Below are 26,453 nucleotides of genomic sequence, written 5' to 3'. Positions count from 1 at the left end.
ACAGGTCATAACTGGCGTCTTCTCCCCTTGACAAAAAGGGCAGAATGGGCTTTGCAGAACAGCCTCTTGGCCGGGTCCTTCTGAGTGCACCTTCTAGCACTCCAGCCCTGGATCTGCTGCTGCTTTGCGAAAATAGAGAGATCAGCCTCTGTTACTCTTAGCATAAAATTTCCTTGGGAATTGGTATAAACGACTCACTCCATTGAGTGCCTTTCTCGGTGAAGCTGTAAGCAGGTGTTGTTTAGGACTGTCATGCCTTCACCTCGAGTGAGTCACTCTGTACTCGGCCAGGGGCTGAATGAGGGCTCACCGCCAACCTACGCTGGCTATTTCCATGCTCACGGGTCCGGTTTCCTCACAGCCTTTTTGGATATTTGGGATTCCTAAATGCAAGAGTCCTTTCTGAAGCGCGTGGCTGCCAAATCGTACATTTGTTCTCAGGACCTCTTCAGCTGCTTCAATCTGATCCTCTCTCATACTTGATACTCAAGGTGGGGTTTCTAGCCATTTTCCAAGACCAGCTCTGGAGAGATTTCCAAAAAGCAAACTCCTTTAGGGAACAACTCTTCGGGAAGAGGTCACAGGCTCGATTCAGACTATTTGACTCACACGCACGGTGCAGGACCAGACTCACTGCAACAAGGGTGCAGAAGAGGCTCGTGCCCTGGCTTGTGCTGGTTTCTGCCATCTCCTAAGACACCGTGAACATCGCAAGGGCTCTCAGACAGTTTGAAGCCCAAGCCCAGCACATCGCAGTCCCTGAAGGAGCATACGAGCTCTCAGAGCAGCATCGAGCCAGGGCAGAGCTTCCGGACGGCACGTTTTCGCCGCTCCGCAGCTCGCTGGTGGCAATTCGCAGCGGTGGAGCAATCCGCTGTGCGCCAGCTTCCAACCCTTTTTTCCCCAGCTTAGCACTTCCAGTCAGCGAGTCTAAAGCACTTTACTGACGTTTTATTGACTGCCATTTCATGAGCCAGCATCCTTCAGCCGTGCCGCTGCCCCCATGTCTCCGACCCCCGTCCTCCTCTCCTTCCCGGCGGGTTTTCCCTTCACTTCTTTCTGCAGCCATCACTGACATGCGGATAACTCTCTTAAATCCTGCTGCAGTTACAGATATTCTGGATCATTATTTTTCTAACTCACTCCTTCCGTTGCCCGTGCTCCCCTTCTGCCCTTACCTCATTGCTTTGAACTGTCCTCCTTAATTCGAGCCGACACCTCTGTGCTTTTATTCTGACATTGAACTGGGGTGTTCATAAAACAGCGCTGGAGTAGCTCTGCCATTATCTTGACACAATAACATGATATTTGCAGATTTCCACTGACATTTTCCAAGCCATCGTCTTGACATTCATGTACTGTCGCCGTCACCAGTTCGACATCGCAAGTGTAATGTCACCTCCGCAGTGGCCTTGGCACTAGCTTTATCAGGAAATTATTTTCCCGATCAGAGGGAATATCAAAAGCAAGGAGATAGGCAGGGGACACGCCGGCAAGCGGGATTTAGGGGAGCGGGAATCGCTCCCTGGAGAAGTAAGGGATCTGCGGGGCAGCACCGCGATGGCTGGCGTGCCGGAGACGACACAAAACACCACGGGCTGGATGGAAAAGGAGCCGACATCAACCACAGACAGGGCAGTTGGAAGGAACCAGGGATACCAGTTACAGTAAGCATCAAGGCAAACCCTGGTTGGTGGGAAACGAAGAAAGCGCTCTGGCAGGTTTGGGATGAGAAAAATTACTCAACCAGCACAAAAAAAACAGGTGTGAGAAAGGCAACTTTGTGGTTGCTCCTGTGTGAAAACTGTAGGGCTTTATTTAAGGTGTATTTCCTGCGTGGGGCAGGTTTACCCCTGCGCGGTGGCGGGGTGGAAACCCACCGCCCTGACCGCGCGCTGTGGTAGCCGTGTGCTGTGGTAGCACCACCGCCATCTTGGCGCAGGGGAGCAGCCGGGCCGTTTTCCTCTTCCCCGGCCCTCAGCCCTTGTGAGAAACATCCCTCCACTCTTCCTCCCCTTGTATTTTGTGTGAAACACCAAATCCGTGGAAAAGCCGCTCCCAAAACCCTCAGTATGAGACAGCAGGAGCTGCAAAACGGCGAGCGGGGCCTGCGCCTCCCTCCCGCCCCGGGGCTGCCCATGGCGGGGTGGGAGCCAGCCCCGAGGAACCGGCCCCGCCATGGCCGGGGATCCCTCTTGGTTTGCAAACCGGAGAGAAGCATTTTAGTTAGGGCCAAGGGGAACGCACTGATGAACAAGAAGCTTCAGAGCCAACGCGGTTGTGGAAGAACCGGAATGAGCTGTGAAATGAAATCAGCTTCAGTCAGTAGTTCCCACTGCAGAAAAGAAAAAGGCGGGGAGGGAAAATGCCAAATGATTTCATTTCGATGTTCTCAAAGTGCAAAACAATTTGCTTAAATTGATGAAATATGTACTTTCCATAGTTTATGTATCGAAATTTAGATACCGTAAAAGACGGCTCTCAAACCAAAACATTTTCCTTCAGCCTGAGCAAAATATTTAGCTTAATTCCAAAATAAATATTGTCATTAAAAAGAAGAATTATTTTTGCTCTTTGCTTCAGCCACAGCCAGTTTGTTTCGGCCACCGTTTCCCCGCTCGGTGTGTCCGCAGCAGGACTGCACGAGGTCCCGCTCCAAACTTCTCCTCGCAAATATTGACACGAGCCCAAGGCCCACGCACGCACGCTGTTGGCTTTGGGTCTATTATTCAGCTATTTACAATCAAACCGAGCTCAGGCCCGGCGTTACTACAAGCACAGCTGTTTTTCCCAACCCAGCCGAAAAGTTAATCCTTCTGTTCATGCCTATTTCTGGGCAGGGCTGCAAGTCAGACGACTGCGGTCCTCCCACAGCGGCCGTAACGCCGGCTCGCGAAACCCCCCGGCGATGGCCGGGGAAAGCCGAGCCCGCCGGCCGCGTGCCAGCCGGGACCGCGCGCCCCCGGCGCTGATGCCTCCCAGCAGCTGCCCTGGCAGCCGCCCCGCCGCCCGCTCGCCCCCGGCGTCGCTGCGCTGACATTTGAAGACGCTCGGGCAGGCCGGGGCGTCGGGAGAGAAGCGTCGGAGCGGCTCCGCGCGAGCAGGGCCCGGCCTGGCGAGGCGAGCGGCCGGCCTAGGCACCCCCCGCCGCGCCGAGCAGCATGGACGAGAGCAAACCCCTGAAGATCCGGCTGACTTTCTCCGTCATCCTGGTCGGCGTCTCGCTCCTCTTCGCCGCCGTAGTGACGGACCACTGGGCCGTGCTGAGCCCCAAAGTGGAGCAGTACAATGCCACCTGCGAAGCGGCCCACTTCGGGCTGTGGCGGCTCTGCACGAAGCGGATTTACATGCAGGAGCAAGGCGCCAAGGAGAAGGGCTGCGGGCCCATAAGCCTGCCGGGAGGTACGTGACGGCGCTCGTTCCCCAGCCACGCACGAAACCCATGGGAGGAAGCATCAGGCGGTTACTCCAGGCAATGGTTAGGAGGTTACGGGACACGGCAGAAACAAAATACGGTGTCTGTCCCCCTGTCTTTTAATCTGACGTGGCGCTGCATGTTGCTTTGCTTTCATGTTACCCTGCAAAGACTGCCCGTTTCCATTTCTCCTGTTGCGCGCGTGCTGCGTTGCCTTGCAAATAAATTTTTAACCGTATTGAAGTCATCGGTCCCTGCACAGCCAAGAGAGGGGCGGGTATACAGGGGAAAGGATGGGACACGGTGGAAATCACAGACTGGATGGAGGATATCTTGCTGACATCTGCCCAGGGTCCCACGGCACTCGGGCAGACCCACGCCAACCTCGACGAGCGCCGGCAGAGGGAGGATTTGCAGGGCCGGGCCACCCTGCATGGCTGCATCTCTAGGAGGGTTTCCTGCTTCAGATAGCTATGAAGGAACAGCTTTGTTGTGACAGTTATTACGTTATCCACAGGCTATTTCAATAGCAATCATTGCTTGGGGCTGTGAGCAGGGCAGTAATTTACCAGCTTCCAAAAAAAAGGCTGTAAACGGTGTTAGAAATGATTTGTCACTGCTTTCCTGAGTGTCCCCACCTTGCAGTGAAGGAAAGCCCTGGGCTTGCGGCTGAAAGCAGCCTAATCGGATACATTTCTTCATTGCAAGCTATTCCATCGAAATCAATAGGAAGGGTGGCAGCGGAGTGATCATAGCTGGTTTCCAGGAAGACCGTTGCATTCCCGTGGTAAAAGGAGCTCATTATACATTTGCTGATTGCAAAGTCAGCAACATTCACACAGCGTGTACTAATACACTCTAGCCGTGACTGAACTACGCTGCTTTTTGAGAAGGCTAATAGGGAACTGGCTTCTTTCCAGAACAGAAATAACAGGATTTGCCTTCATGTTAGACTCGCTGTTTGAAATGAAATATATATGTTAACACATATTTGAAAAGTTCTCATGCAAATCTTACTGCCTAAGCTTACTGTATATGCTCTATATTACTGCAATCCTTTATCTATTTGGCAAAGTTATTTATTCTGAAGCAAGGCGCTAGTGCACAGCGTTCAGATCTGCCTCTGGCCAAATTTGGGAGTGCGTGATCTGGAAACTTAATGTCTCTCACGTAGGCACTTACATATTCCTCACTGTATGCCTTTCTTTGCACGTGGAGGAAAACTCATACAAAAGGAAAATAATAGGAATTGGTTGATAAACACCAAAATTGCACCAACTGCAGGATAAATATAAAACTCATAAATACCCAGCTGTCTCCAGAAAGGAGATTTGCAGGCAGGGCAGCACGAAAGTGGCTACTATCTTTGACAGACATCAGCATGTGCTTGCACAGACGTTGAATCACGTCCCCCCACTGCCTGCCTAACGGGCACAGTAAACGAACGGGTATTTGTGGAGATACCGAACCGAGCCCTTCACCGGCAGCTCAGCCACACCGCGGGCGACGTGCCGGGCTAGTGTTGGGAGATATTTTGGAATTTGGATGAAGTCCTGCGTCAAAATAAGCTTGTGAGGTTTCAAACAGCCTTTACCTTCTGAATTACATCTTCACCTCTGTTATAAAATAAAAGTTAAGCCCCCATCTTACTTACACAGAGGACACAGCATGGTGAGGTGAACAAGCCCCAGCCACCGAGGAGCACAGGCTGCTGCCATGCTGCCTTCGCGGGTCTCTCATTAGACCAATTTCCCACTTTCGGGAAGACATCAGCAGGGAAACGCTGCAGTTGTGAAACTGCATTCGTCAAGAAAACGTGAATGAGCAAATGTGGAGTAAAAGAGCCCAGGTGGACGTCAGTTTTACTGAAAATCATGAGACATAATCAGACATTACTGCTATCACCGGAAAAGAAACATAGCAATTTATCACTGCATTAATAAGCATTTACTAGTCACTCTTTGGAGGAAATGGATGGCACTATTAATATTATTTATTAGTTTTTGAGCTTAGCACAGTGCAAAATGTGGAAGATGACTTGGCTCATAGTCTACAAAGCAGGCCTGTGATTTAGGCAAAGAGGTTTAAAATTTAACAACACTCTTCAGAGGATGTTGACAAATTGGAAAAGGGTTTGGCATGCTGCTGTGAGGAATAAAAATATCAGGGAGGTGACAGTTAAAACTGGGCAAACTCAGATTAATGTAGGGACATTTTTAACTGTGATCAATGGGCCATTGGAGCCGTTTACTAGAAAGTGCGACAGACTCCTCCGTCACTGCCAATCTAACTCCAGTGTAGGTGCTGTCCTAAAAAGTGTGCTCCTGTGCACCGGCAAGTTGGGTGGCACAGGTGATGCTCTACAGCCTTTGTCTGCCACAAGCAGGTAAAATTGTTCCTGTTAAACATACGAATCTGAGTTTAGGCAACTCCAGTCTGATAGGAAAAGAACTAGAGCAAATGGGGTAACCAGCAAGTGTCCCATTCCCATTCATACAAGAGACTAACCCTGCAAGACTACTACGAAGTTAAACTATTCAGACCTACCATCTCTGTGTGTTTCAAAGCCCTTCCTCTGGCTTCCCTCCCCTGGCTTTGATGGCCAGGTGGAAACCCAAGGTCTAGCCCCCTCCGTCACTCAGCCCTCACCTTAACCTTCAATGCCTCCTCTAAACGTGGCAACAGGTCCTGTCCTCCAAACTTACTACAAGCGACAATCTCAGCTTAAAAGCATCCCTCATCCAGCTCTTTCTAACCATCCAGCATGCCACAGAAACCCTAGTGCTAGCATCCTTCTCAGGTTCAAGAGTAAGCCTGACTCCAACCCCTACCCCATGCTGATCGGTGATGGCTGCCACCGCTTAAACTCTGCATGCCCCAAACATCTGCTTTTCTAACCTTCCTTCCTCCAGGAGCACTCCAGATTGCAGCACCCAGAGGCTCAACCTTAGCTCTTTGCTCTTGTGTTACTGCTTCATCTTGCGGCTGCCACAGCTGCCCTCAGGCTCCCCATGGCTATGAGTGGCAGGATGGACTGGCTCTGCAGAAATAGAGGAAAGATGAATTATCCCATTTCCCTGTGCGTAGAAGTCATCCAGGAATCATGGACCTGAAGGGAAGGGGCCAGGAGTGCTGTAAGCGAAGGTGACCAGGAAGGGGGAGGGCAGCGTCTGATGAACCACACTTGTCCTCTGAGTTCACACTTGCCTTCAGGACCTCAGAGCCCCTGGACTGGGCCCATCAGCAAACTAGGTGACATCGTGACAGAGATTATGCAATTAGGGGTGGAGAGAAACCAAGCTTGCCACACAGTTTTCATCCATTATAAAACCCATTTTAAAACCTATGCATTATGTAAATGTGGTGTGACACAAATGGGCTTTTCTCTAATTCATGATGCCCCTGAGAGGCATTGAAGCCCCTCAGTTCTCTTGAATAAGAGGGGACTTTGTTGACACAGATAGTCCCATCTTAGCAGAGCATGAAGTGTCTTTAAACTGAAAACAGTATATCACGTCACCAAAAACGATAACCTGGCTTTGTTGTTGCACAATAACTGTATTTACCAATATGAACATCCTCCCAAAGCTAACTCACTTCTGTGATAACCCCATTTATCATACCTTTGAAGAGCTATGCTTTAAGCCACCACACTCAGACCCAGCCTCTTTTCCTGCAGGTAAGTCCATCTCTGAAAGAGGCTTCCCAGCGCTCCCCAGCCGCTGACCCTGCTTGGGCAGGAGCGGGGATTGCCTTGGCTCGGTCAAGCGGGGGGAGACTTTGGAAGAGCACCCGCTTGAACACTAGGGCTCCTTAGCACAAGGGTAACACAAATAACCATTTCCTTTTTTGCCTATATTTTAGTTTAAGAGCAAGTACCACTGAAAAACGCATCAAGGTGTGTGTGCTAATTTCAGACCCTTTGCCATCTGCAGGAAAGAACCAGATCCTATGCTGAACTGTCCAGCATCCTGTAAATGTGATTTTTATTATGACTTACCTGTCATTTTATTGTTGGGCAATACTCTTGTGGTGCCCATATCTGTGGGTCGCTATAGCTATTCAAGACAGAAGCAGGAATGGTCCCCTCCACCATGCCTGACTTTAGGATGTTTCTAATCCCATCAGCAGAGTCTCTCCACCTCCCTGCTCATCCATTGCAGTGCTGTGCTGAACCACACTGAGCCAGCTGCTCTCGAACCAGGGCAGCGTTATCCACTAGTTATCTGTCATACACATAAGTTATCCATTTGCCGTCTACACAAAGCTGTGAAAGGTCACACCATGGCTGGACAGGTTTGACCACCGGCTTGGTACAGTCAGCAGCCGTGGGGATTCCTTTTAGTTCACACTTTTCTCTTTGCAGAATTAATTAGAAGCCAAACCAGTGAATTCAAGATGAAGTGTCTCAGCTTCATCCTGTCTCCCTACCCTTTAGCACAGGAGTCGATGGACCCTGAACCAGCCTCCTATCACCAGCAGTGATTTGCAGCCTCCACCACCACCAGGTTGTTGGCAAAGATCTGCGGCTGCCCAAGCCCTGTTTACTCAGGGACACATTGCTCTTTTGGGGTCATCATTTGCAGTTTTAGTCACAGATGTTTGAGTTCAAACATGTTTGCCCCAGTCATTTGCAGGGATAATAAAGAACTGGCCAGGAGATGCCAGAGCTGAACAACCATTAACCTAGTCACAGACAAAGGAGAACCTGGGAACACAACACAAGTCAGCTTATAAAAATAGGTAACAACATCTCAGAAGATTTTTCCACTAATGGGCCCCAAAATGCTGCTTTAGAATTGCCTATCTCTTTGGAGAGAGAAAATAAATCTTACTTGAATAAGTAACTCTAAACTCTACCATTTATGTGATAGGAGAAACAAAAGAACCCAGCTGGTATCTTGTAGCCACTAGAAATTAATGCTGTAAATAGACAATATTTTCATGGAAGGAATCGTTTCCACAGGTTGCCCCTGTGTCCTGCAAGCTGGAGAAGAGGGTGCAGAAAGAGAGGCGCTGAATGTGCCCTCTCGAGCGTCTGCTCAGGAGAATAGCTCAATCAGAGCCCTGGCGCTGCTTGCGGCACCTCGACGACTGCACAATTCCAGCCAAATTCTTGGCAAGCGATTGTTCTCTCAGCTCTGCGCCCCCTCCAAACCTTCAATTAAATAGGTTATAAATAGTGAGAACATGCTCCATCCAAACATAACTGCTGCCAAAGCTTGAAATCAATAGGTCCTCAGCAGACCCTTCCCCATCCCACTCCGATGCTTCAGCTGGAGGCTGAAAGCAGTATCTTGCTCTGGATGTGCAGAGATGCGTTTCATAGTGCTGCTGAGGACGAGTCCCGGACCAGGCACACATGGTAGTCTGTGCACAGCAGCACCCAGGCCCCAGCCCCCCTCACACCATGTCTTGCAAAACAGACTGAGCCCCATGTATTGGTTGTTTTGTTCCTGCCCTATGTCTCTTTTTAGAAAGAAGGTGCAGAGTCCAATGCCTCCCAAGCAAGGAAAACCATCTTTCTTCTAATTTCCAGCCTCAAGACTTTCCTCATCAGTTTATAACTGCTTGTTCTTGTATCTCTAACTTAAATAATATTTCTCCTGTCTGCTGTTTATTTCCACCCGCAACTCCTATGTATTTATTGACAGTAACCGCATGCCCTTGCCTGCTTAATTTCACTATTCTGAGTATTATACCACACCATGCCAAAGCTGTATCTTTGAAAGACTCAGCTAGAAACTTCCCCCCACTCATTATTCCCCTGCCCATGAGCATCATCCTCATTCAGCTTAAAACCCCACTACAGATATCCTGCTTATCTGGCAGCATGCTCGCATAAAGTCCAGATAGAGGCACTCCATTAAGCTCCCATTATCTAACTCTGGATCTTCTCAAATTAAGTTAATAGCCTGATGGGAGCGAACTTTGGTAAAGTCAGGTTGCAGGATATTCTCTTTGTCCTTGACTTGTGTGACTTTAATTAGCCTTTCCTTCCTTTTGCAATATTTGTTTGCAGCTTTAGATAGCTAGTGTCAGGCATCTGACAGTCAGAAAAAAAGGCTGGGTCCTCCCTATCATAGTAAAATGTCGTGGGCTTTGTGGCATCGGCGCAGTCTCTCTGCGTGACGACCCGCAGCGCAGTGACCCTAGGAAGGTGCCGTGCAGCAAACTTTCCTGGGCCGCTTCTTCCCTCCCGGTCGCTGCCGCAGTGAGGGAGAGGAGCTGGAGAAGGGAAGATCAGGGAGGGAGGAGGCGGACAAGGACACTCGATCCTCCCTTTTTGGAGCGAAGGCTCGGCACAGGCGGTCCTCGTACGACCCGTACAGGTCCATATGTGGTGATGTTCATGCAGAGCCGTTGGCAGAGGCAGCTGCAAAGGGGGGCAAACTGAGATGCTAACTCAGCTGTGGGCACGGGGAGTCTCATTACCAGGAAATACAGCCGCGGAGGAACAGCCAAAGACAGAATGAGGAAAATTATCTGTAATTCATGCTTGAAATAGAAGCGCAATCAGTTTGCAAAGCTCTCGGAGGGAGCAGCCTCCAAAAGGTAGCAGAGGTGGCTTCAACCTTGTCCGCACTACCAGAGCCGATAGCCTGCCATGCAAATGCCATTCCTCTGCTCCCAAACACATCAGATTCAACTCACATTTCTCAGTGTCACCGTCCCCTCCACTCCCTTGGCAGGTTGGGATACAGCTAAGCCGGCATGACTGACACGACATGTCAAGCAAAGTTGAAATATTAGAGGAAGTCATCAAACTGGCACTTTGTCCCCCTATTGCCCTTTTGTGGGAAATGTTCTCCAACGGGAGGGCTTGGGAAGCACAACTTTCAGGCCTGTTAATGCACCCCTTGAGCTGTTTTGATAGATTGAGGCCTAAATCCCTGCAGCAGATTGCTCATTGCCACCTTCATTCTTCAAAGAAGAGTTTGCTGGATGTCTGCAGCAGAACCGAGATACCATTAGCCTGTACCTTAAAAGTGTTTTAAGTCTGACACTTCAATAAAAAAGCAGAGTTAATTCTACTGCATTTTATCAGAGGTTCCTAAGCTCACAAAATTAAATTTCCCTTTGTTCTTCAGAAAGCGACTGCTCCTACTTTAAGCACTTCACTCCAGGAGAGAGCTCAGAGATATTTGAAGTAACCACCCAGAAAGGTAAGAACGGAGCCTGAAAAACATTTTCCTAACATTGCATGAACTGGGTGCACAGAAGATCTGATGTAAACAGGTCCCCAGTCCCAAAAATGAGGGTTCGATCGTGGTTCCACTGAAATCAGTGAAGGAATTTCAATCAGTTGTATTGTCAGCTGGGATAAATGTAAAAAGGCTCTGAACGAGGTCAAATACCAGCTTGCTGGGAAGAATAATTTTTATATATGAGTTGCCTCCACTCTTAAACATGACCTTATTCAAAGTTGTCCCACAAATATGTAACAAAGTCAATATGCATCAAAACTGGAAAAGTCTTTTCATCATTAAAAAAATGACATTCACAACATTGGCATTATCTTCTACACTCTAAACCTTTACCATCGAAGGAAGAGGACATAAATAAAATCTAAATAAATAAATCATACCCTGAGCAGAGTCTTGACCCTGAGAAGAAGTACAGACACTCTATGAAGACCATTAGGAATTTTATGCTTGATATTGATTTTATAAGAAAGTCACATAAAAACCAGAGTGCTCAGTGGCAGGCAGGCAGGGAGATCCTGTAAAGACACTTACAGAGAGTGTTTACATAGCATGGATCTTGAAAATTGTCTTTCACAGACAAATTACTCATTTCTAATCACCCTGCTAAAGACAAATATTTTTTAGCACTAATCTAATGTGCTCTTCTCGCTTTCTTGCCCTCTCATTGAGGACAAATTCCTTTATATTTTGCCACACAACATATTTTAGTGTGGAGTAAATGAATTGACAATTACATTACACATATTAAACAGTTGGCTCTGCTTCCAGTGGAAATAAAAACGATGGAAGACCCTGCAGCACAGGTTTTCTAAAGAAGCAATTTCCCAAGGCAGGAAAGTTTGTGAATTTTAAATGGGTAAAAGAGCATATATCTGAGCTACCTGCTTTTGTTTATTTATATACTGTTAGATCTATCTATCTGATCTTAAAAGTGTATCCAATCATTTCTTGGTCATTTCAGAAGAAATTTGGAAAGAACGTCTTTTCTTTGAAGTGAAAGAAAAAGCCTAAGCCATGGCAAAAGATTTTCATATTGAAACTAACCCTTTCAGGAAGTTCTAACACATAGTAAAGAAAATCAAAAAGAAAAACATTAAGAAAATTATAATAAAATAGTGGTATGAAAGCAAAGAGAACAAAGACTAATATGCTGTTCGCTTGCACAGAAATAGCTCCATTTTGATGGGAGCTAATTAGTACCAGGCAAAAAGATTCTTTATGATTTTGCCTAGAAGATATATTATTTTTAGCGGTTTGAAAGGCAAATATCATCAGGCACTGTGATGTTCACGCATGGCTACATGTGTTAAATATTAAACTAATCTGAAAACAAATGCAATATGTAAATGCAGGTCTGAATTAGCAACCTTTCCCCACCATTCAGACACTGAACTGCGCTTTGCTGAGTGAATTGTCTAGTGCATATCCTCGCAGGCTTATCAAGAGAGAGGGCATTTTATGGAAGGTTTAATCCGCTGCCCTTGAGAAGCTGAGTTTTCACAGAACTGGAAATCAGTGTTTTACAGGAAAAAATAGAGGCTATGCAAACAGTTCACCTCTGGCCTCCCTCCTGCTTGGTCTGGTTTGGCAGCTCCGACTTGGAGCCCTTTGGCACTTACGTCTCTCTGTGTCGGTACAACATTGCCACCACGCACCGGGGCCTCACAGAGGTCCTGTGATATGGATCTGGAATAAAAATAGCCTAGAGCTGTCTGTTTACGCTAAGAGAAGAGTGCGGACTGATGGAGAAAGGACAGCGCGGAGTGCAGTAATCCCAACAACAACATTATGCGGCAGGGCTGACGTGGCTCCAGCCCAGAGCTTCAGCAGGCCAATGCGGGAGCCGCTTGCTCCTGCAGGAAGTGCCCCAAAAAAGATTCCCTCTCTTGCTCTCTCTGTTTTTACACCCTTTAAATTCAAAAGATACATGGCCAATATTTGCTGCTGCTTTTATCTGAGAGAAATAGTTCATTACAATGAATCCTCCCTCCCGCTACAGCAATGAGAGGATACCCAGTTCTGACCGACCTTCTGCAATAGCTGACAGGAGCCTGCTCGAAATGTGCAGGCGTTTACTGGTTTTTGGTCTTTGTTTTGCTTTGGCAGAATACAGCATTTCAGCTGCAGCCATCGCCATCTTCAGTGTTGGCTTCGCAATCATCGGAACAATCTGTGTCCTCTTCTCCTTCAGGAAAAAGAGGGACTATCTGCTGAAGCCAGCGTCCATGTTCTACACCTTTGCAGGTAGGAGGGTTGGTGCTGAAATAGTTGCACTAAGTTCATAGGAAAATGTAGAGAAACAAGCCTGCAGGTGTTCCTAGAAGGTGATAATCAACTTACATGGCCTGAGTTATAGCAACGATCAGAGCACTTGTTACTGTTGGTTCTTCAAATGTTGAAGTCAATGACTCACCTGTGAAGCTCGCTGCAATTTTTCTATGCAAAAAGGCAGATAAGGTGGTTAATTAAGGAGGAAAAATTGACAGCTGGTTGTTCAACCCACTGCTCTCATCTTCCTTCAGGTCTCTGCATCATCATCTCTGTTGAAGTCATGAGACAATCTGTGAAAAGGATGATTGACAGCGAGGAGACAGTCTGGATTGAGTACAGTTACTCCTGGTCTTTTGCCTGTGCCTGTGCTGCCTTCGTCCTGCTCTTCATCTTTGGAATTATTCTCCTTCTGATCGCCTTGCCTCGCTTCCCCCAAAACCCCTGGGAGACCTGTATGGATGCAGAACCAGAGAACTAACGTTCCCACCCCCCGCCCTTGCCTAAAAAGCCAGAAAGTGTTTGGAAAAAATATATATTTTTTAAAATGTCTGGATACCACAATGCCATGTGCACTGCCACTCCATAAACTAAGTCATTACTGAACCAAGGGATGTTCAATTACAATTATTATTTTCTTTCAATTTTCTAAGAAAGGAGAAAAAGCATTATGAACAACAGCATGGGTCATGAGTAAATGTCACTCTGCTCCACCGCGCTTTGTACTTCCACGCTGCTGGAAGCCGAGGGGGGTGATCTGCAGTTTGGGGTTGCGTTGTGCCAGTGCAGTCCAGGGAAAACGCACGTGTGAGCGAGCACATGCCACAGAGAGGACAGCATTTTTAGGGAGAAAGTATACAGCATAGTTACACTCAAGAGCAGATGGGTGAGGGATATCGGGCTTTACTCCCAGCTTGGTCAGAGGGACTCGGGGAGAAGCTCTAGCTCCTTGGTGAGCCCATTTCCCCAGTTGTACCACCCTCCTGTACCTCCCAGAGGCTCAGTTCACCAGTCTGGAATAAGCTGGAGATCCTTGCACTGTTCTACCGTTCGCAGTGCTAAAATAAAAACAGACTTTGCCTAGCGTTGGGGTAAAAATTTAAAATCACAAATTTAGCCTACAAATTTATACCTTGCAGTTCTACACTTTTGAATTAAGCACACACAAAAAAAAATCAATTTCCATTCTGCTTAAACTTTGATGGCAAAGCCAAGAAGTACTGAACATTAATGATATTTTCTTTTAATAAAAACCACAATCCTCCAGTAGTATGATTTTCTGCAAGATGATTTTGATGGATGAATCACACTGCCCATCAAATTCTGCTAGATCCAGTATTACAGTGTAATTCTGGATGGTTTTTACTGTACGTAGCTCTCATTCGATCCTTGTGAATGAATGAACTTACAGAACAGTCTGCCTTGCTCACTGCACGCCTACTTGAAAGGACGTACAGGGAAAAATCCTCCAAGGTAGCTGCCAGGAAGGAAAGGACTTGGATTTAAACGCTCGGGAGGGTCAGCCACAGCGATGCTACAAAGAAGGCCTTGCTGTTTGCGCTCCTTTTCCTCGGCTCGCCGTAGGAGATGCCCCAGGCATCGCTAGTGGGTGACGCTGCCAGCGCTCGCTTGCTCGCTCCCACGGCCGCCCCACGTCACCGGGGACCAGGGCTTCACCTCGGCCTCGTGTGCGGGACCGGCCCGCGGCCCTGAGCCCGTTGCACAGCCAGGAGCCGGCTCGGCGGCAGGAGGGGGACCTCTGCAGCCCTCCTTTTAACCTAAAAAAAAGCACAGCGGGGAGGAAAAAAAAGAAAAGGCAACACAGGCCATACCAAGGCATTCACGTTGCTCACACGATTAGCAATTTCTTTCTCAGTGGCTCCTGCTGCCAAAGGGAAAGTCGCATGAGCTGCCATGGAAGGGAGATGTTGGATGGAAAGTTTTGTCACTCCAGCTCGTGGGGGGCTTCTGTTTACAGTGCAATCTTTAAATTCCTTCAGCATTTTTGCAATTTTTTTCCAAGCAAGAAAATGCCTTTCTTTTATGTTTCTGTTTCTTCCCTGGATAATTTAGAAAACAGGAGAAAAGGAAACAGAAGCGTTCTCTCCCTCATTGACTAACACCAAGCTTTCACAATTTTAAAGCCAACAGAAGACAGAATTCAGAACAGAAAAACGCCGATCATTTTGAAGAAATCTGAAATTGTGACATTTTGCTTAATTTCTTTGCTTAAAGAAGCTAAGGAGCATTTTTTTGCTCGTGACCACAGCAGGCAGAGCAAGGGCCTGTCCGTGCCGCTGCCAGCGCCGGCCAGAGCGTTGGGTGCAGCCGAGACCCGGCAGCATCCAGCTGGAGCTCCTGCTGCAGGAAAGCAGCTCCTCAGCCACGGGTCTCCACTTCCCCATCAGTAAAACGGTAGCGAGAATACAGAGCTTTTGTGCAGTTGCATTAAAGTTTTTCGAGCTCTTTGAAGTTGAAAAGCACTACAAATAACATGTATATTATAAAGTTGTGGGATAAAGCAGTCATCAGTGCTCAGATCTGAGTACGAACTGGGGAATTCTGCCTACGTCCCTCGCAACAAGAGACAACTGGAAGTCTTCAAGTTGTCACCGTTGTGAAACGCTAAATGGTTCTGAAATCTTATTTTTGGATACCGAGCTGACGTTCCCAATTTGCATTCTCATCGCGCGAGGAAAACAGGGGTTAGTTCCTAGGGAGAGTCTTTACACGCCGCAACAGAAAAGCGAGTTTGCACGACTCCCGGGGCACGCGACCCGTCCGGGATGCCCGAGCACACGCAGAGCGGCAGCGTACCCGGGGCCACGGCGGGAGGCGTAAAGGCGGTCCCAGCTCAGCCCCCCCCCACCAAAACCACCTTACCTTGGAGGTGCGAGGGGCTGAGATGCCGTAGCTCCGGGTGCGCGGGTCCCAGCGAGGGGAGGCTCCGGCGAGTCCCTGGCTCGCGGTGCTGCTGGGACTTCCCATGCCCCTGCAAAAGCCTTTCGTGCACACGCTTTTCCCTGCACCAGCTGCTTCTTGCAATGCTTCTTCAGCAAAAAACCCTCCTTTCTGGGTTGTTTCTTATCCTGACAGGCCAGCGTGTTGCCCAGCCAAGAAGCTGGTTTTTCCCATTAGCGATGTGGCCAATTATGCTTGATACTCATTAGCAAGAGGAACGTATTTTAGATGAAGAGCCTGTGGAGGGCCTCACCTTACCAGCACGTGCCCCCTGCTCGTGCCAGGGCTGAAACACCTCATCCCGGCCCCGGCGAGGGCCCTGGAGAGCCTCCACCGAGCAACGGGCTTTGGCCTGGATCCAGAGGTTTCATGGCTTCTCTGTGCTCACTTTACCCACGTGTAAGGGAAAACACACCGCTCAGCGCAGCGAGGCCTCGGACCCACCGACTGTAACTCAGCCGGGCTTGACGCCTTCCCAAAGCTCGTGGACTCACCGAGCCTTCTTTTCTGCCTGCTGTAAGTGAAGAGGCTTTTTTGATCGTTCCCTGCTTCAGCATGTTTCCTGCAAGACCGAGCAGCCTGCGCATGACTTCATTTTCCTTTTCCAGATATTAGTAAGCGCTGCTGAGGGACTCGGCCGCTAAAGCGGTCATTGGTATTCAGGGGGGGAAAGGCACCGCTCCTCCAGCCGCTTCGTTCTGCCACAGCCAAACCTCGCTGCCAGGCAGCTGATAATGCGTTTCAAGGAAGTTAATAAAAGGAATTGGCCTCTACACAAAGGAAAGAAGACTATAAAGTCGAGGGGGAGGAGGTGTAACCACTCCGAGTTTTCATTCTCTCAAGCGAGCAAACGGCAGGGCTGATGCCCGCCCGCCGCGCTGAAAAACCCAGCGCTAAATCGCCGCTGATGCAAAAGGAGACATCAAGCTTTTCTGCTGATGCAAGACTAAGGTTTGCTGCGAGGCACAAGGCGCAGAGAGAGTCTGCTTCCTTTATTTTTAAATGCTGTGTTGTGTGAATTAAATGTGCAGAAAGGTGCCAGACTGACAGCCCCGAGGAACAAAACTGCCTGTTTAGCAAGCAGCGAGCTGAACTCTCCAAACAGCATTTACCCGTGAAGAGATACTACAGCGCTAACGGCAGCCTCCGAGCCGGCGGCCGCCGCGAGAGCTTTCTCCAGGCTCTCGGCTCAGCGGCCTTCAGGGCACGCAGGGAGCAGCCGCGTGCAGATTATTTCCCTCTTTCTTTTTTCACTGATTCCTTTCTGCTCCAGCTCTTTCTTGTGGTCTTCACCTCTTTTTCCCCCTTACCTTGCTGGCAAGCACGGGAGTTATTTCCAGCAGGTCCCATGGATCCCCGGATCGCCTCCCCGCACCGGGATGCTGAGACCTCGGGCCTGATCCAGCAGCCTACAGTCCGGCATTTACATGTCAGGGACTTGACCAATGGGCAGGAACTGTTTATAAAACAAAATCTCATTTTAAACCTCATTTAAAATAAATTTCAGCCTTCCATGGTGGCCCACTGCCCCTTTGAATGTTATATATATGCTTTTAAACTGCAGTACTGGAACACGAGGCTGTGCGATGCCATTCCCTGCCCTGCTGCAAGGGGATCTGGCTGATGTGAAGCCACTCAACCATTTACCCTTTCCCTTCTCACCAAGGGGCAAGAAAGGAGCTTCGTGGCTTTGTTTTGACCGAGTCCAGGATGAGCTCGTTCGCAGCGTGTCGGACTTAGACGCTCTGATGCCAGCGCAGCTGATGCAGATGAATTCCAGCCTCACGGGCATCGCGTACCCACGTGCCACCTCCAGGTACAGAGCGAGCTGCTCTTCTGCTTTCTGCAAAGAAATGCTGAGAAAAGCACAAACGCTGATTTCTGGCCTAGTTTCTTTTTAATGAACTTGAACACGAGGCGCTGGTTCAGAACAGGACTCGAGTCCCCGAGTCTTTTCTCCCCCCTTTTTGCAGGGCAGAGAATGGCAGGTCGAACCCCCGGGTGCTGCTTCAGTTTTGTGCCCACTATTCCTAGTCTCACTGAGAACAGCGATGACTTTGCAGCAGGTCTCTTGGGAAAGCACTTGCCCTTCAGGAGAGAGAAAATCTTATGGAAAACGGACTGCCATCTTCTAACTAGTTTTGGATAATTCAGATCTCAGAGCGCTTTCTGTAATTTATCAGAAGCATATATTAAACCCTAATGAAGTAAAACCTTTTCAACATTTCTCAACTGAAACTGTTACAAACTCCAAATCCAACTGATGTTTCCACTGCATTTGCTGAAGATCTTTTTACTTCTCTGGAGTGAAAGAAGAGAACTTGGAGTGGTTCAATCCTCGCTCCCTGACACAGCCACCAAAAAGATACTGGAGCAAATATCCTACACCAAGAGAAATAGCCTGTATTTCACGTCAAGGAATATGATGAGCAAATTTTCATAGGCACCATAGATCATCACCATCCGGCTTGACAAGCTGTCTGCCTGCCGTTTTTCCAGGAAAACCAGAAATTTAAAAACAATACAAATGAAATGAGTTGAGCGGTGATACAGGCACAGCATAAAGCATCGCGGGCTTCCTGATTTGGAAACGTTCAGATCCTGCTACATTTGAGTTTACTCTAAAAAGAAAATTTCCATCCAAACACACTTACTTTTTGCTTTCAGCAGTACTTATCACAGAGATGTTACCCGTGTAGCAAAAGCACTGCTTGAAGCAGCCACCTCTGCGGAAAACGTAGCAGAACTCGAGAAATCAGGGAACAAAACATTGATTACTCAAAGCAGCGGGCAGCACGCGGAGGGTTTGCAAGGTCAGGCTGCGCTGGAAGCGTTCACACGCCGCTCAGAAAGGGTCCGTAATGCCACGGTCCGTGTCATTAAACAAAGCGGCGTGTCAACTTTCAGGAGAAACATGGATGAAAGGGCTTTGATTCTACCTTAGCCTGCTTTTATGCATAAGAGTTATTTATATTTGTATTGTGGAAACACTTAAGGCCCCTGTTGGAATAGGGAAGCCTTATAAAGGGTAAAGACTGAGATACTAGGCAGCACAGGGAAGGCAACTGTCCCAAAGACGTGTTTTTTAAGATGAGCTTAACGCCATGAAAACGTCTGAGTGCCCCGAGCTTAGCAAGACCGTCTGTTTCACCACAGCCTTCGGGGGGGTCGCATGCCACCCCACCATGCTTGCTGGTGACAAATGCATTTCTTCACGGGTTTTGGTGGTTTCGGCAATTCATTTAAAAGCTTTTCCCCCGCTTTACCTCAGACCAACGAGGTGCAGTGATGTGAAGATGTTAAACACAACTCTTTGAAACGTGCGGTCATCCCTGTAGGACCAGATTTGGCCAAGCCCGTTCGCATTAAACTAGCGCCCGGCTCTGCAAGGGAGGGATGCTCGGCGCACAGCACAGCTCAGCCTTAGGGACCGGCAGGCGGCAAAGAGCTCGGTGAGAAAAGGATGAAAAATGGAGCTGTGGAAACCTGCTGAAGAGGCAGGATGGCCACAAGCTTTCAAACTTCCAAGCCCATCGCAAGCCCGGCACCCAAGTGTCCTCAAGAAGAGGGGGCTTGGCCCGTGGCACCCAAGCACGCGGCAGCTCGAGAACCGACGGGCAGCACGTGCACGGCCAGCGCCCCAAAGGGATTCACCCACGCTACCGCGGGAAGGGACCGGGTCACCGAAACAGCTTAACTGCTCCTGCAGAGCCTGCGGGCAGGTCACCTCCAGCGCCAGGCAGACGTGCACGGCCGCTGCTTGCTTTGGACCGAGTTTGAGAGCTCACCGTTTCTTAAGAGTTCAGTCTTCAAATAGAGAGGGAAAAATCTACCAACCGGATTCATTAAGACACTTCTCAAAGGGTAGGAGCTCTATTTTAAATTTAAAAAATAACAATTAGTTCAAAAAACTTATTTTAAATCTCTCAATTCTACGTTAGCTCCTAACATAACACTGCCACTTCCCACGAGGCATCCCTACGTTCCTCGTGAAAAAGTGAAATTAAAGATAATAAAACCAGAACTTGTTTTTGATACTAAATACAAGCTTTCTAATTATAGGTCTGGACCATTTAGTCATTTAAAGTTCCCCAAAACAACAGGGGTTTATTCCTGGATAGGGAGCATGGGATTTTATTTATCTACTTGAAAGCATGGTATTTTAGCTATAAAGAAAGTCATGGAGCCAAATACTCAGCTGGTGAAAACGCCCAAGCCTCCGTTCATTTCGTCTGAGTTAAGGCAACTTACACAAACTGAAAATCGAAGCTCGTAATTTAAAATTTTCACCCTAAATGCAGCTGCTCCATACAGACAGCAGGGCCAGTGCCCACTTGAGCCAGCCGCAAGGTTTAAGTTAATCTCAGCCAGAGTCGGACAAGGCCCTAGCAGGGTCGACGACACGGGGGTTTCAGGCAGCCGTGACGCCAGTAAAAGTTAGACAATTTGTTTTAAAAAGAAAAGATTCCACTCAGGGCTATATACGTGACATATATGGGCCAGACCAGACGTTTTAAAACAAATAATCTTTTGGAAAAAATATTAACTTCAAGAAATGAAAGTGATTCATCCTAAACATTTCCAACGTTGGTATTTAGCAGATACCCACCATACTCTCCTCAAACGCTTGCGTGAGAGCACTTATGAAAATTTATAACCAAAACCTCTGGGGATTTTTATAAAGTTACATAACTGAAAATGTAAGTTCAGAGAGAAAAAGAAAAAGCCGCTTTATCCATAATATTACCATGGTAGATAAAACACCAGTGTAAGAGAGCAAGAATAAAATGTGGTGAAGTGTGACCGTCTTCCCCTTAACTAATTCACAGATAGCAGTAAATTAACAAGTGACGTTTATTAGTTTAATATTCAAATATGGTGAACAGAATCAAAAGACTGCTCCATATAAATGAGTGATTTCGAAACCCCTGAAATTACAATGCCAGCTCGGCGAGGAGAGGTGCGTTTGAGCCCTGCCTGAACTTCGTCGCAGCCCCGCACGTCCTGCCCCCAGCTCGCCGCAGACGGCACCGTCGGGCGCAGAGACGCTGCGGGAACCGGCACGGCTCTGCTCCAACGAAAGGAGAGGCTAACTCACACCGAGCACGCGTCTGGCCCTTGCAAATAATCTCCCATGGACCTATTTCTGCAGCCCTCAATTCAGCAAAACCCCCTGTAAGCTCACGGGGGTTTTGCCTGATTCCAGGTTGCAGAATTTGGTCTTTGCTCATTTTGGGTCCTCTAGACGTGATGCCACATGCTGAAGTGCCAAGCAGCAATCGGCAGGGGCTCTCCCCTCCCCCAGCATCTCTCGTTTGGTTTAGACATTAGGAAATAAATTAACCAGTTATGCATCTTTCTCTTCACAGCACAAAAAAAAAAAAAAAAATTGCTTTTCAGATAAGTTTCTGAACCATGAACCAGCAAAGACTTATAATAAAAAATTTATATGCAAACCTCTGCAGTGTACTGAGTTTAAATCAACCTTATTACGTAAAGACCCTTACCTTACAACATGAAGCCAAATGCAGAAAACTGATTGTAACCAGAGCAAAAATCTGATTGAATACAGCAGCAGCCCCTGCGCGTTAGGAAGGTGCCCCACGGACAGCTGCACCGATCGGAAACCACCCCACACAGCTCGAAAACTTCAGTTCTTGCATGTCATAAATGGAGGAACATTGTAAATACACCCGGCCCAGTCCCAGTAAAAATTAAATATTTCCCAGATTTAAAGTTATCTCTTCAAGTGTAAAAGGAGGACTACTTATCCGGAGAAACTATACAAACCCCTCTCCATCTCCCCAGCTGCAGAAGTATGAGCAGTGTGCCAGAGCAGAGCTCCTTCTGGACAACGTTATCTTCCGAGTTTCCACTCGGACTTGTTCCTTTAAGTTTTACATATCCCGTAGGATTTTATTTTTAGCACGTACTCCTGAAGGGCCAGGTTTGTGAAGAACTTAGAACTCATATACTTAAACAACCTGAAAGCCATTATCCCGCACAGATTTGGATTAATTTGGATGCAGCTTTGACAAACATTAAATCTCTTCTTTAATGATGTTCCTCAAACAAAACAGTTAGCAAAATATCTGAATTTCCTTGTATAATGTCACATTTTAATGTAAACATCAAATAATGTACCAAAAGTTTTACCGGAAAAAAAAAATTAAAGCGGCACAATTCTTTATACCACTGGAGAAGGGGGGAGGAAAAAGCCAGATTACAAACATTTACACATGCATAGTGAAAAAAAAATTAAACAAACAAACAAAAAAGTATTTTACTAAATTCACGCAATTTTTTTTAAAATAGTTATTAAATCTACTAAGCACCAACATACCTAAAAATTTATTTTCAGCTTCATGATTCATTTAAAAAACCTATCAAATTAACTTTTCAAACAAGCTTATATTACTAGCTTGTCCAAAAATAAAATGTAGAGTATTTTTTTTAAAGTATACCAATACTTTTTATCTGAATGTTTCCAAACAATGGCATAGGTGTCTGCAAAGAATGCCTTTACTTTACCCTACAGTGGATGGAAAATACAATACCACATCATACAGAATCTAAAACTATAAAAGTCTGAGAATGCAGCATCCCTTCACAAAAAAGCTGATAAAACTGAAAGTATTTAGAAGATGCTGCACCTTTATTAAAAAAAAATTAAATGAATTTAAGCAGAAATAACATACATTTTTACATTAACTGGCCATTTCTGGTACAGAAACCCAGCATAGTATGCTAATGTTATTGAATAAATGTAAATGCTACTTACAATCTTTTTAAATACAATTTAGACAAACTTTTTTCTTTTTTTCTTTTCTTTTTTTCTTTCCTTTTTTTCTTTTTTTTTTCTTTTCTTTTTTTTTTTTTTTTTTAAGTTGCACAGGTAACCTCTCAGCTGCTAGTTTAATGCAACACATCGGTAACATTACAAAAATTAAAAAATAAGGTGTGTGTTTTTCCTACAGAAAAGCTTCCAAAAATCCGACCCACATCAAAAAATGCAAAGTAATGGAATATAATTAATTACAAAAAAATTAGTTGCAAGTCTAGCAGCAAAGCAATTAAGTGAGGATATATTTACTAATATAAACAAAGGGAGTATTTGCAACTACAGGTGAAGCCCCAACTATCTTGGATCTACCGACACAAATAAAAATTAAATTCTCTCTAAAAAAAATATTCTGGTTATTTAAAATAGGAGTAAAAGCCATTGCTACCTGATGAACTACCTAGGCTAAGTTCCTGAAACAAAGACAAAGGGTCGCTATTCTTTTTCGTCTGCTCCGGAGGGGGTTTGGGCTTTGGCGGGGCCCGCAGGGCGCTGGCGTAGGACATGACGGGCTTGCTGCCGCCGGCGGGCTGCTGGCTGCTGCTGCTGCTGGAGTCGACGATCTGCTTGTTGGGCATGAGCGGCGGGAACTGGCCGAGATGCTGCAGCACGCTGTAGTTGAAGGAGTTGGAGAGCTGGATGCTCTCGGCCTTCAGGTGTTCCTCGGGGGGTTTGACCGTCTTCGGCGGAGCTGCGGAAGGAGCAAACACAGTTCGTCCAAGTGAGCGGCTCTGACATGTGAAATAGGCTTTAATAAGCACGCAGCAAGTACGGAGGGGTACTGAAAACCACAAAGATCACAACAGTACTTTAAAATGGCAATAGACTGGAATAATTTCAGACACTAGCTCTTTCCAGGATCCCTGAAAATGCCACCCAAAACATCCTACTTCTCCCCGTTTCCCTCCGCTGTATCACAGAACCAAAACCTTCCACCTGGACTTGGCACCTGTGTTTAAGAGGCCCCTGATATTGCCGAAAGCCTCCAGCAGTAGCAAGGCAATTGCCTCTCCCAGCAACCTTCCCCTCGCATCCACTTTCTGCGTTTAATCACTCTCGATCCTAGCGAATTTTTCCTTAAGTTATCCAGCTTCATTTGCAGCTCCTGCATGGTGCGTTGTCCCTGCCAGCAACGGGCTTCGCCGATGGACTGCAGGTAAAGCTGCGTCACAGCCGGCTATATTGTAATTGAAATACTTTATCCACTGAGACGGCACAAAGCGTATTTCATTCTCCTTGCTTTGTACCTTAATAGGCCAAAATTAAAATTTACAGCACCATGTATAATCCATTCTCAAACGGAAGCGCAGGCTTCTGAACGCCACCCACTAATTCTTGGTGTTTCAGGCTGAACACATTCCTGCTAATTGATACGTCCTTGCTCCATATTTAACAACTCCGTTAACTACCAGAAAAAAAAAAAAAAAAGCAATTTCAACCATAAGTATAAAACTGCTTCCAAGTGAATTTCCTGAATCCTAATAAACTGTCTTATTTCTGTCTTGGGAATTCTGCTCTCTTACACAGCCAGAGAAACTCCACTGCCGAGTGCAGGTTTACATTATATCTACTATGGTCCGGGAGCTGGGCAACAGATATATTGTGTAATTATTTCAGTCTTTATAGCGTTATTTTTAAAGTGCACATACAGGAATGTACTGTCAAATGGCTACAAAAGTAAAAAAAGAAAAAATAAATACACACATTAAGTTTCTCACTGGAAGGGTTGCACACAGTTCTCTTTTATAAAGAACTCAAAAAACCACAAACAAAAAAAAGCCTAGGAGAATAGATGTGAGAATGTGAGAAGAACAAAATTTTATGAGTTTTAACAGGGTTACTAAGACTCCAAAAGAACCCAAACACACAAAAAAATACCCCCCCAAAATAAGTTTAACACTTAAGAGAAGCCAACTAATGACAAGCAGGACCAGAAGGGAAAACTAAGCGTGGCAGAGGTATCTAACACGAGAAAAAATTTGAACTGAACATAAGGAATAAAAGCTTAAATCACATTTTTTCTACAAACAGAAAACCAGCGGGATGCAAATCAAGCTCTCAGGCTGCCACTCGGGCAGTGCCGACCTGCAATGGCACCGGCTGACCCCAGCAGCTCCCCTCGCCGCCGTAAATCCCAGCCTAGGTAACCAGACGCTGTGCTGCAACCACTGCTGAGACGCGGGACGCGCGCCCTCGAGCTGCCTGCTGCCACCATCGCTTACTCCTAGGCAACGCACACCGGCACAGGACCAATTCAAAGCGTCTCGGTCTCACGGATTTTTATTTCATGGACAAAAACCAACAGCAGCCAGAAACACTGAAGCTACCGGTCACTAACCCTTAGCATGATGAAACACATTTGGGCTTTAAAGTTGATCATCATAGCCGGTGAGCTGACAACGCAGAGAAGTGCAGCACCCATAAAAACTGTGATTTATTTGCGTGAATTATTAGCTACCTGACAAAATTGCATATGCTTTTGTTTAGGAAACAGAAACCATGCTTAACCATGATAGGGAACATCTCTGTAGCAAATGCAGTGCTAGTCAAGCATGCCCCTTCAGCTCAGGCTTTATTATTTGATAGCAGATGTATAGCTAAGGAACTTCTTATACATGCACATCTCCTCTGAGGGTTTTATTTACAAACGTGTTCTCAACCTTTACATTAAAGCACGGAAATGTGGTACCAACTGATCCTAATGCTCTTGTCAGGGTTTCTGAGCACCTATCACACAAGCACAGAGTCTAGAGAGCAGCTTGAGAGAAGGACGCCACTCTTGATGAGAGATAATGCATTCAGTTCCTTATTTTTCCAATAGAAAATACAAATTTATTGAAGGATGTGCCCTCAGCTTGAAGCTTGGAACTTTGCACAAAAGAATGAATAACTACAGTAAAGATGCTGCCATAAATACTGTTCTGTAAAATAAACATTTTCACACTTTGGAAATGAAAATGTAAATTAGGATCCTCAGTCTTGAGTGCTGCAGCTAATACATAACTGATTTTTTCATTCGGTCTATATTACAGGTGTCTACTCTGCAAATTCTACGCTATGAAATTACAGGATGTTTTTGGTTTACGAGATTTGACCGAAAGCAATTAGATCGTTTAATCGCAATACAATAAGCTTATGAATAATTTGTTAGAACATATTATTAAATGTCTTTAATATTCACACTGGAAGAATTTTCATACTTTATTAAGTTAAAAACTTTTTTTATTTGGGATCGTTAAAGCAAAACCATGGATTAGGAGCAGTACTGGTAACCTTGCTTTTCAAAAACATTAAAAAATAGGGGGAACAGAAGAACAGTTGCGCTGCTCCCAGCCTCTACTCGTACAACCGTTTTATCACTGAAAAGTTAATTTAGTCTCTCTGCTACATCAATCACCACTGCAGCTTCCAACAGGGAAGCCAGGGTCCAGCCTGATTCTTCCATACAAGAGGTTATACTTCATCATTACTATGACAAAGTACCAGAAAATACTAGGAAATACACTGAGATCACTAATTCGATTTATGGTGGTTCCCTCCCAATTGTAATATGGCAACAAGAAATATTATTGATTCTGGGAAAAATAACCTATCCCACCACAAATCCCATCCGTCACTCTACATTTTAGCACAAACACAGTTGTACTTGAAACCACTCAAAGGGAATATCTGGCTTTACTATAATTTTTTTAGGAAGAGTAAGAAGTAGTACCACTCATACTCAGCAGGATTCTTCTGCAGATATCTGCAACACAGCAGA

The 26,453-nt window shown here is 46.4% G+C and overlaps 2 protein-coding genes across 7 annotated transcripts in view; one reads left to right on the top strand and one right to left on the bottom strand.

Moving 5' to 3' along the window:
• Positions 1-3,161: 3,161 nt before the first annotated feature.
• On the top strand, positions 3,162-13,496 carry CACNG1 (calcium voltage-gated channel auxiliary subunit gamma 1). Its single transcript, XM_026099054.2, has 4 exons — positions 3,162-3,402; positions 10,507-10,581; positions 12,730-12,867; positions 13,146-13,496. Exons 1-4 carry the CDS (start codon positions 3,162-3,164, stop codon positions 13,370-13,372), a joined length of 681 nt encoding a protein of 226 aa, XP_025954839.1. The 3' UTR covers positions 13,373-13,496.
• Positions 13,497-20,688: 7,192 nt separating this feature from the next.
• The window catches only part of HELZ (helicase with zinc finger), a 93,915-nt gene continuing 88,150 nt past the window's right edge, over positions 20,689-26,453 (bottom strand). For all 6 annotated transcript variants that reach the window (XM_064522747.1, XM_064522749.1, XM_064522748.1 and 3 more), the window contains one exon: positions 20,689-23,384. In XM_064522747.1, coding sequence (XP_064378817.1) covers positions 23,050-23,384 — 335 coding nt within the window. In that variant the 3' untranslated portion in view covers positions 20,689-23,049. The remainder of the gene's footprint in view (positions 23,385-26,453) is intronic.

Source organism: Dromaius novaehollandiae, chromosome 18 (assembly GCF_036370855.1).
Source record: "Dromaius novaehollandiae isolate bDroNov1 chromosome 18, bDroNov1.hap1, whole genome shotgun sequence".
Lineage (NCBI taxonomy): Eukaryota > Metazoa > Chordata > Aves > Casuariiformes > Dromaiidae > Dromaius > Dromaius novaehollandiae.
Note: the sequence above shows the minus strand (reverse complement) of the source record. Positions and strands in the feature narration are given on the sequence as shown.

Bases quoted from the DNA above. Each gene is read 5' to 3' on its own strand.
- CACNG1 (XM_026099054.2), top strand. From the start codon at position 3,162: ATGGACGAGAGCAAACCCCTGAAGATCCGGCTGACTTTCTCCGTCATC. The intron at 3,403-10,506 runs GTACGTGACGGC...TTTGTTCTTCAG, and splicing joins GCCCATAAGCCTGCCGGGAG to AAAGCGACTGCTCCTACTTT. The intron at 10,582-12,729 runs GTAAGAACGGAG...TTGCTTTGGCAG, and splicing joins TGAAGTAACCACCCAGAAAG to AATACAGCATTTCAGCTGCA.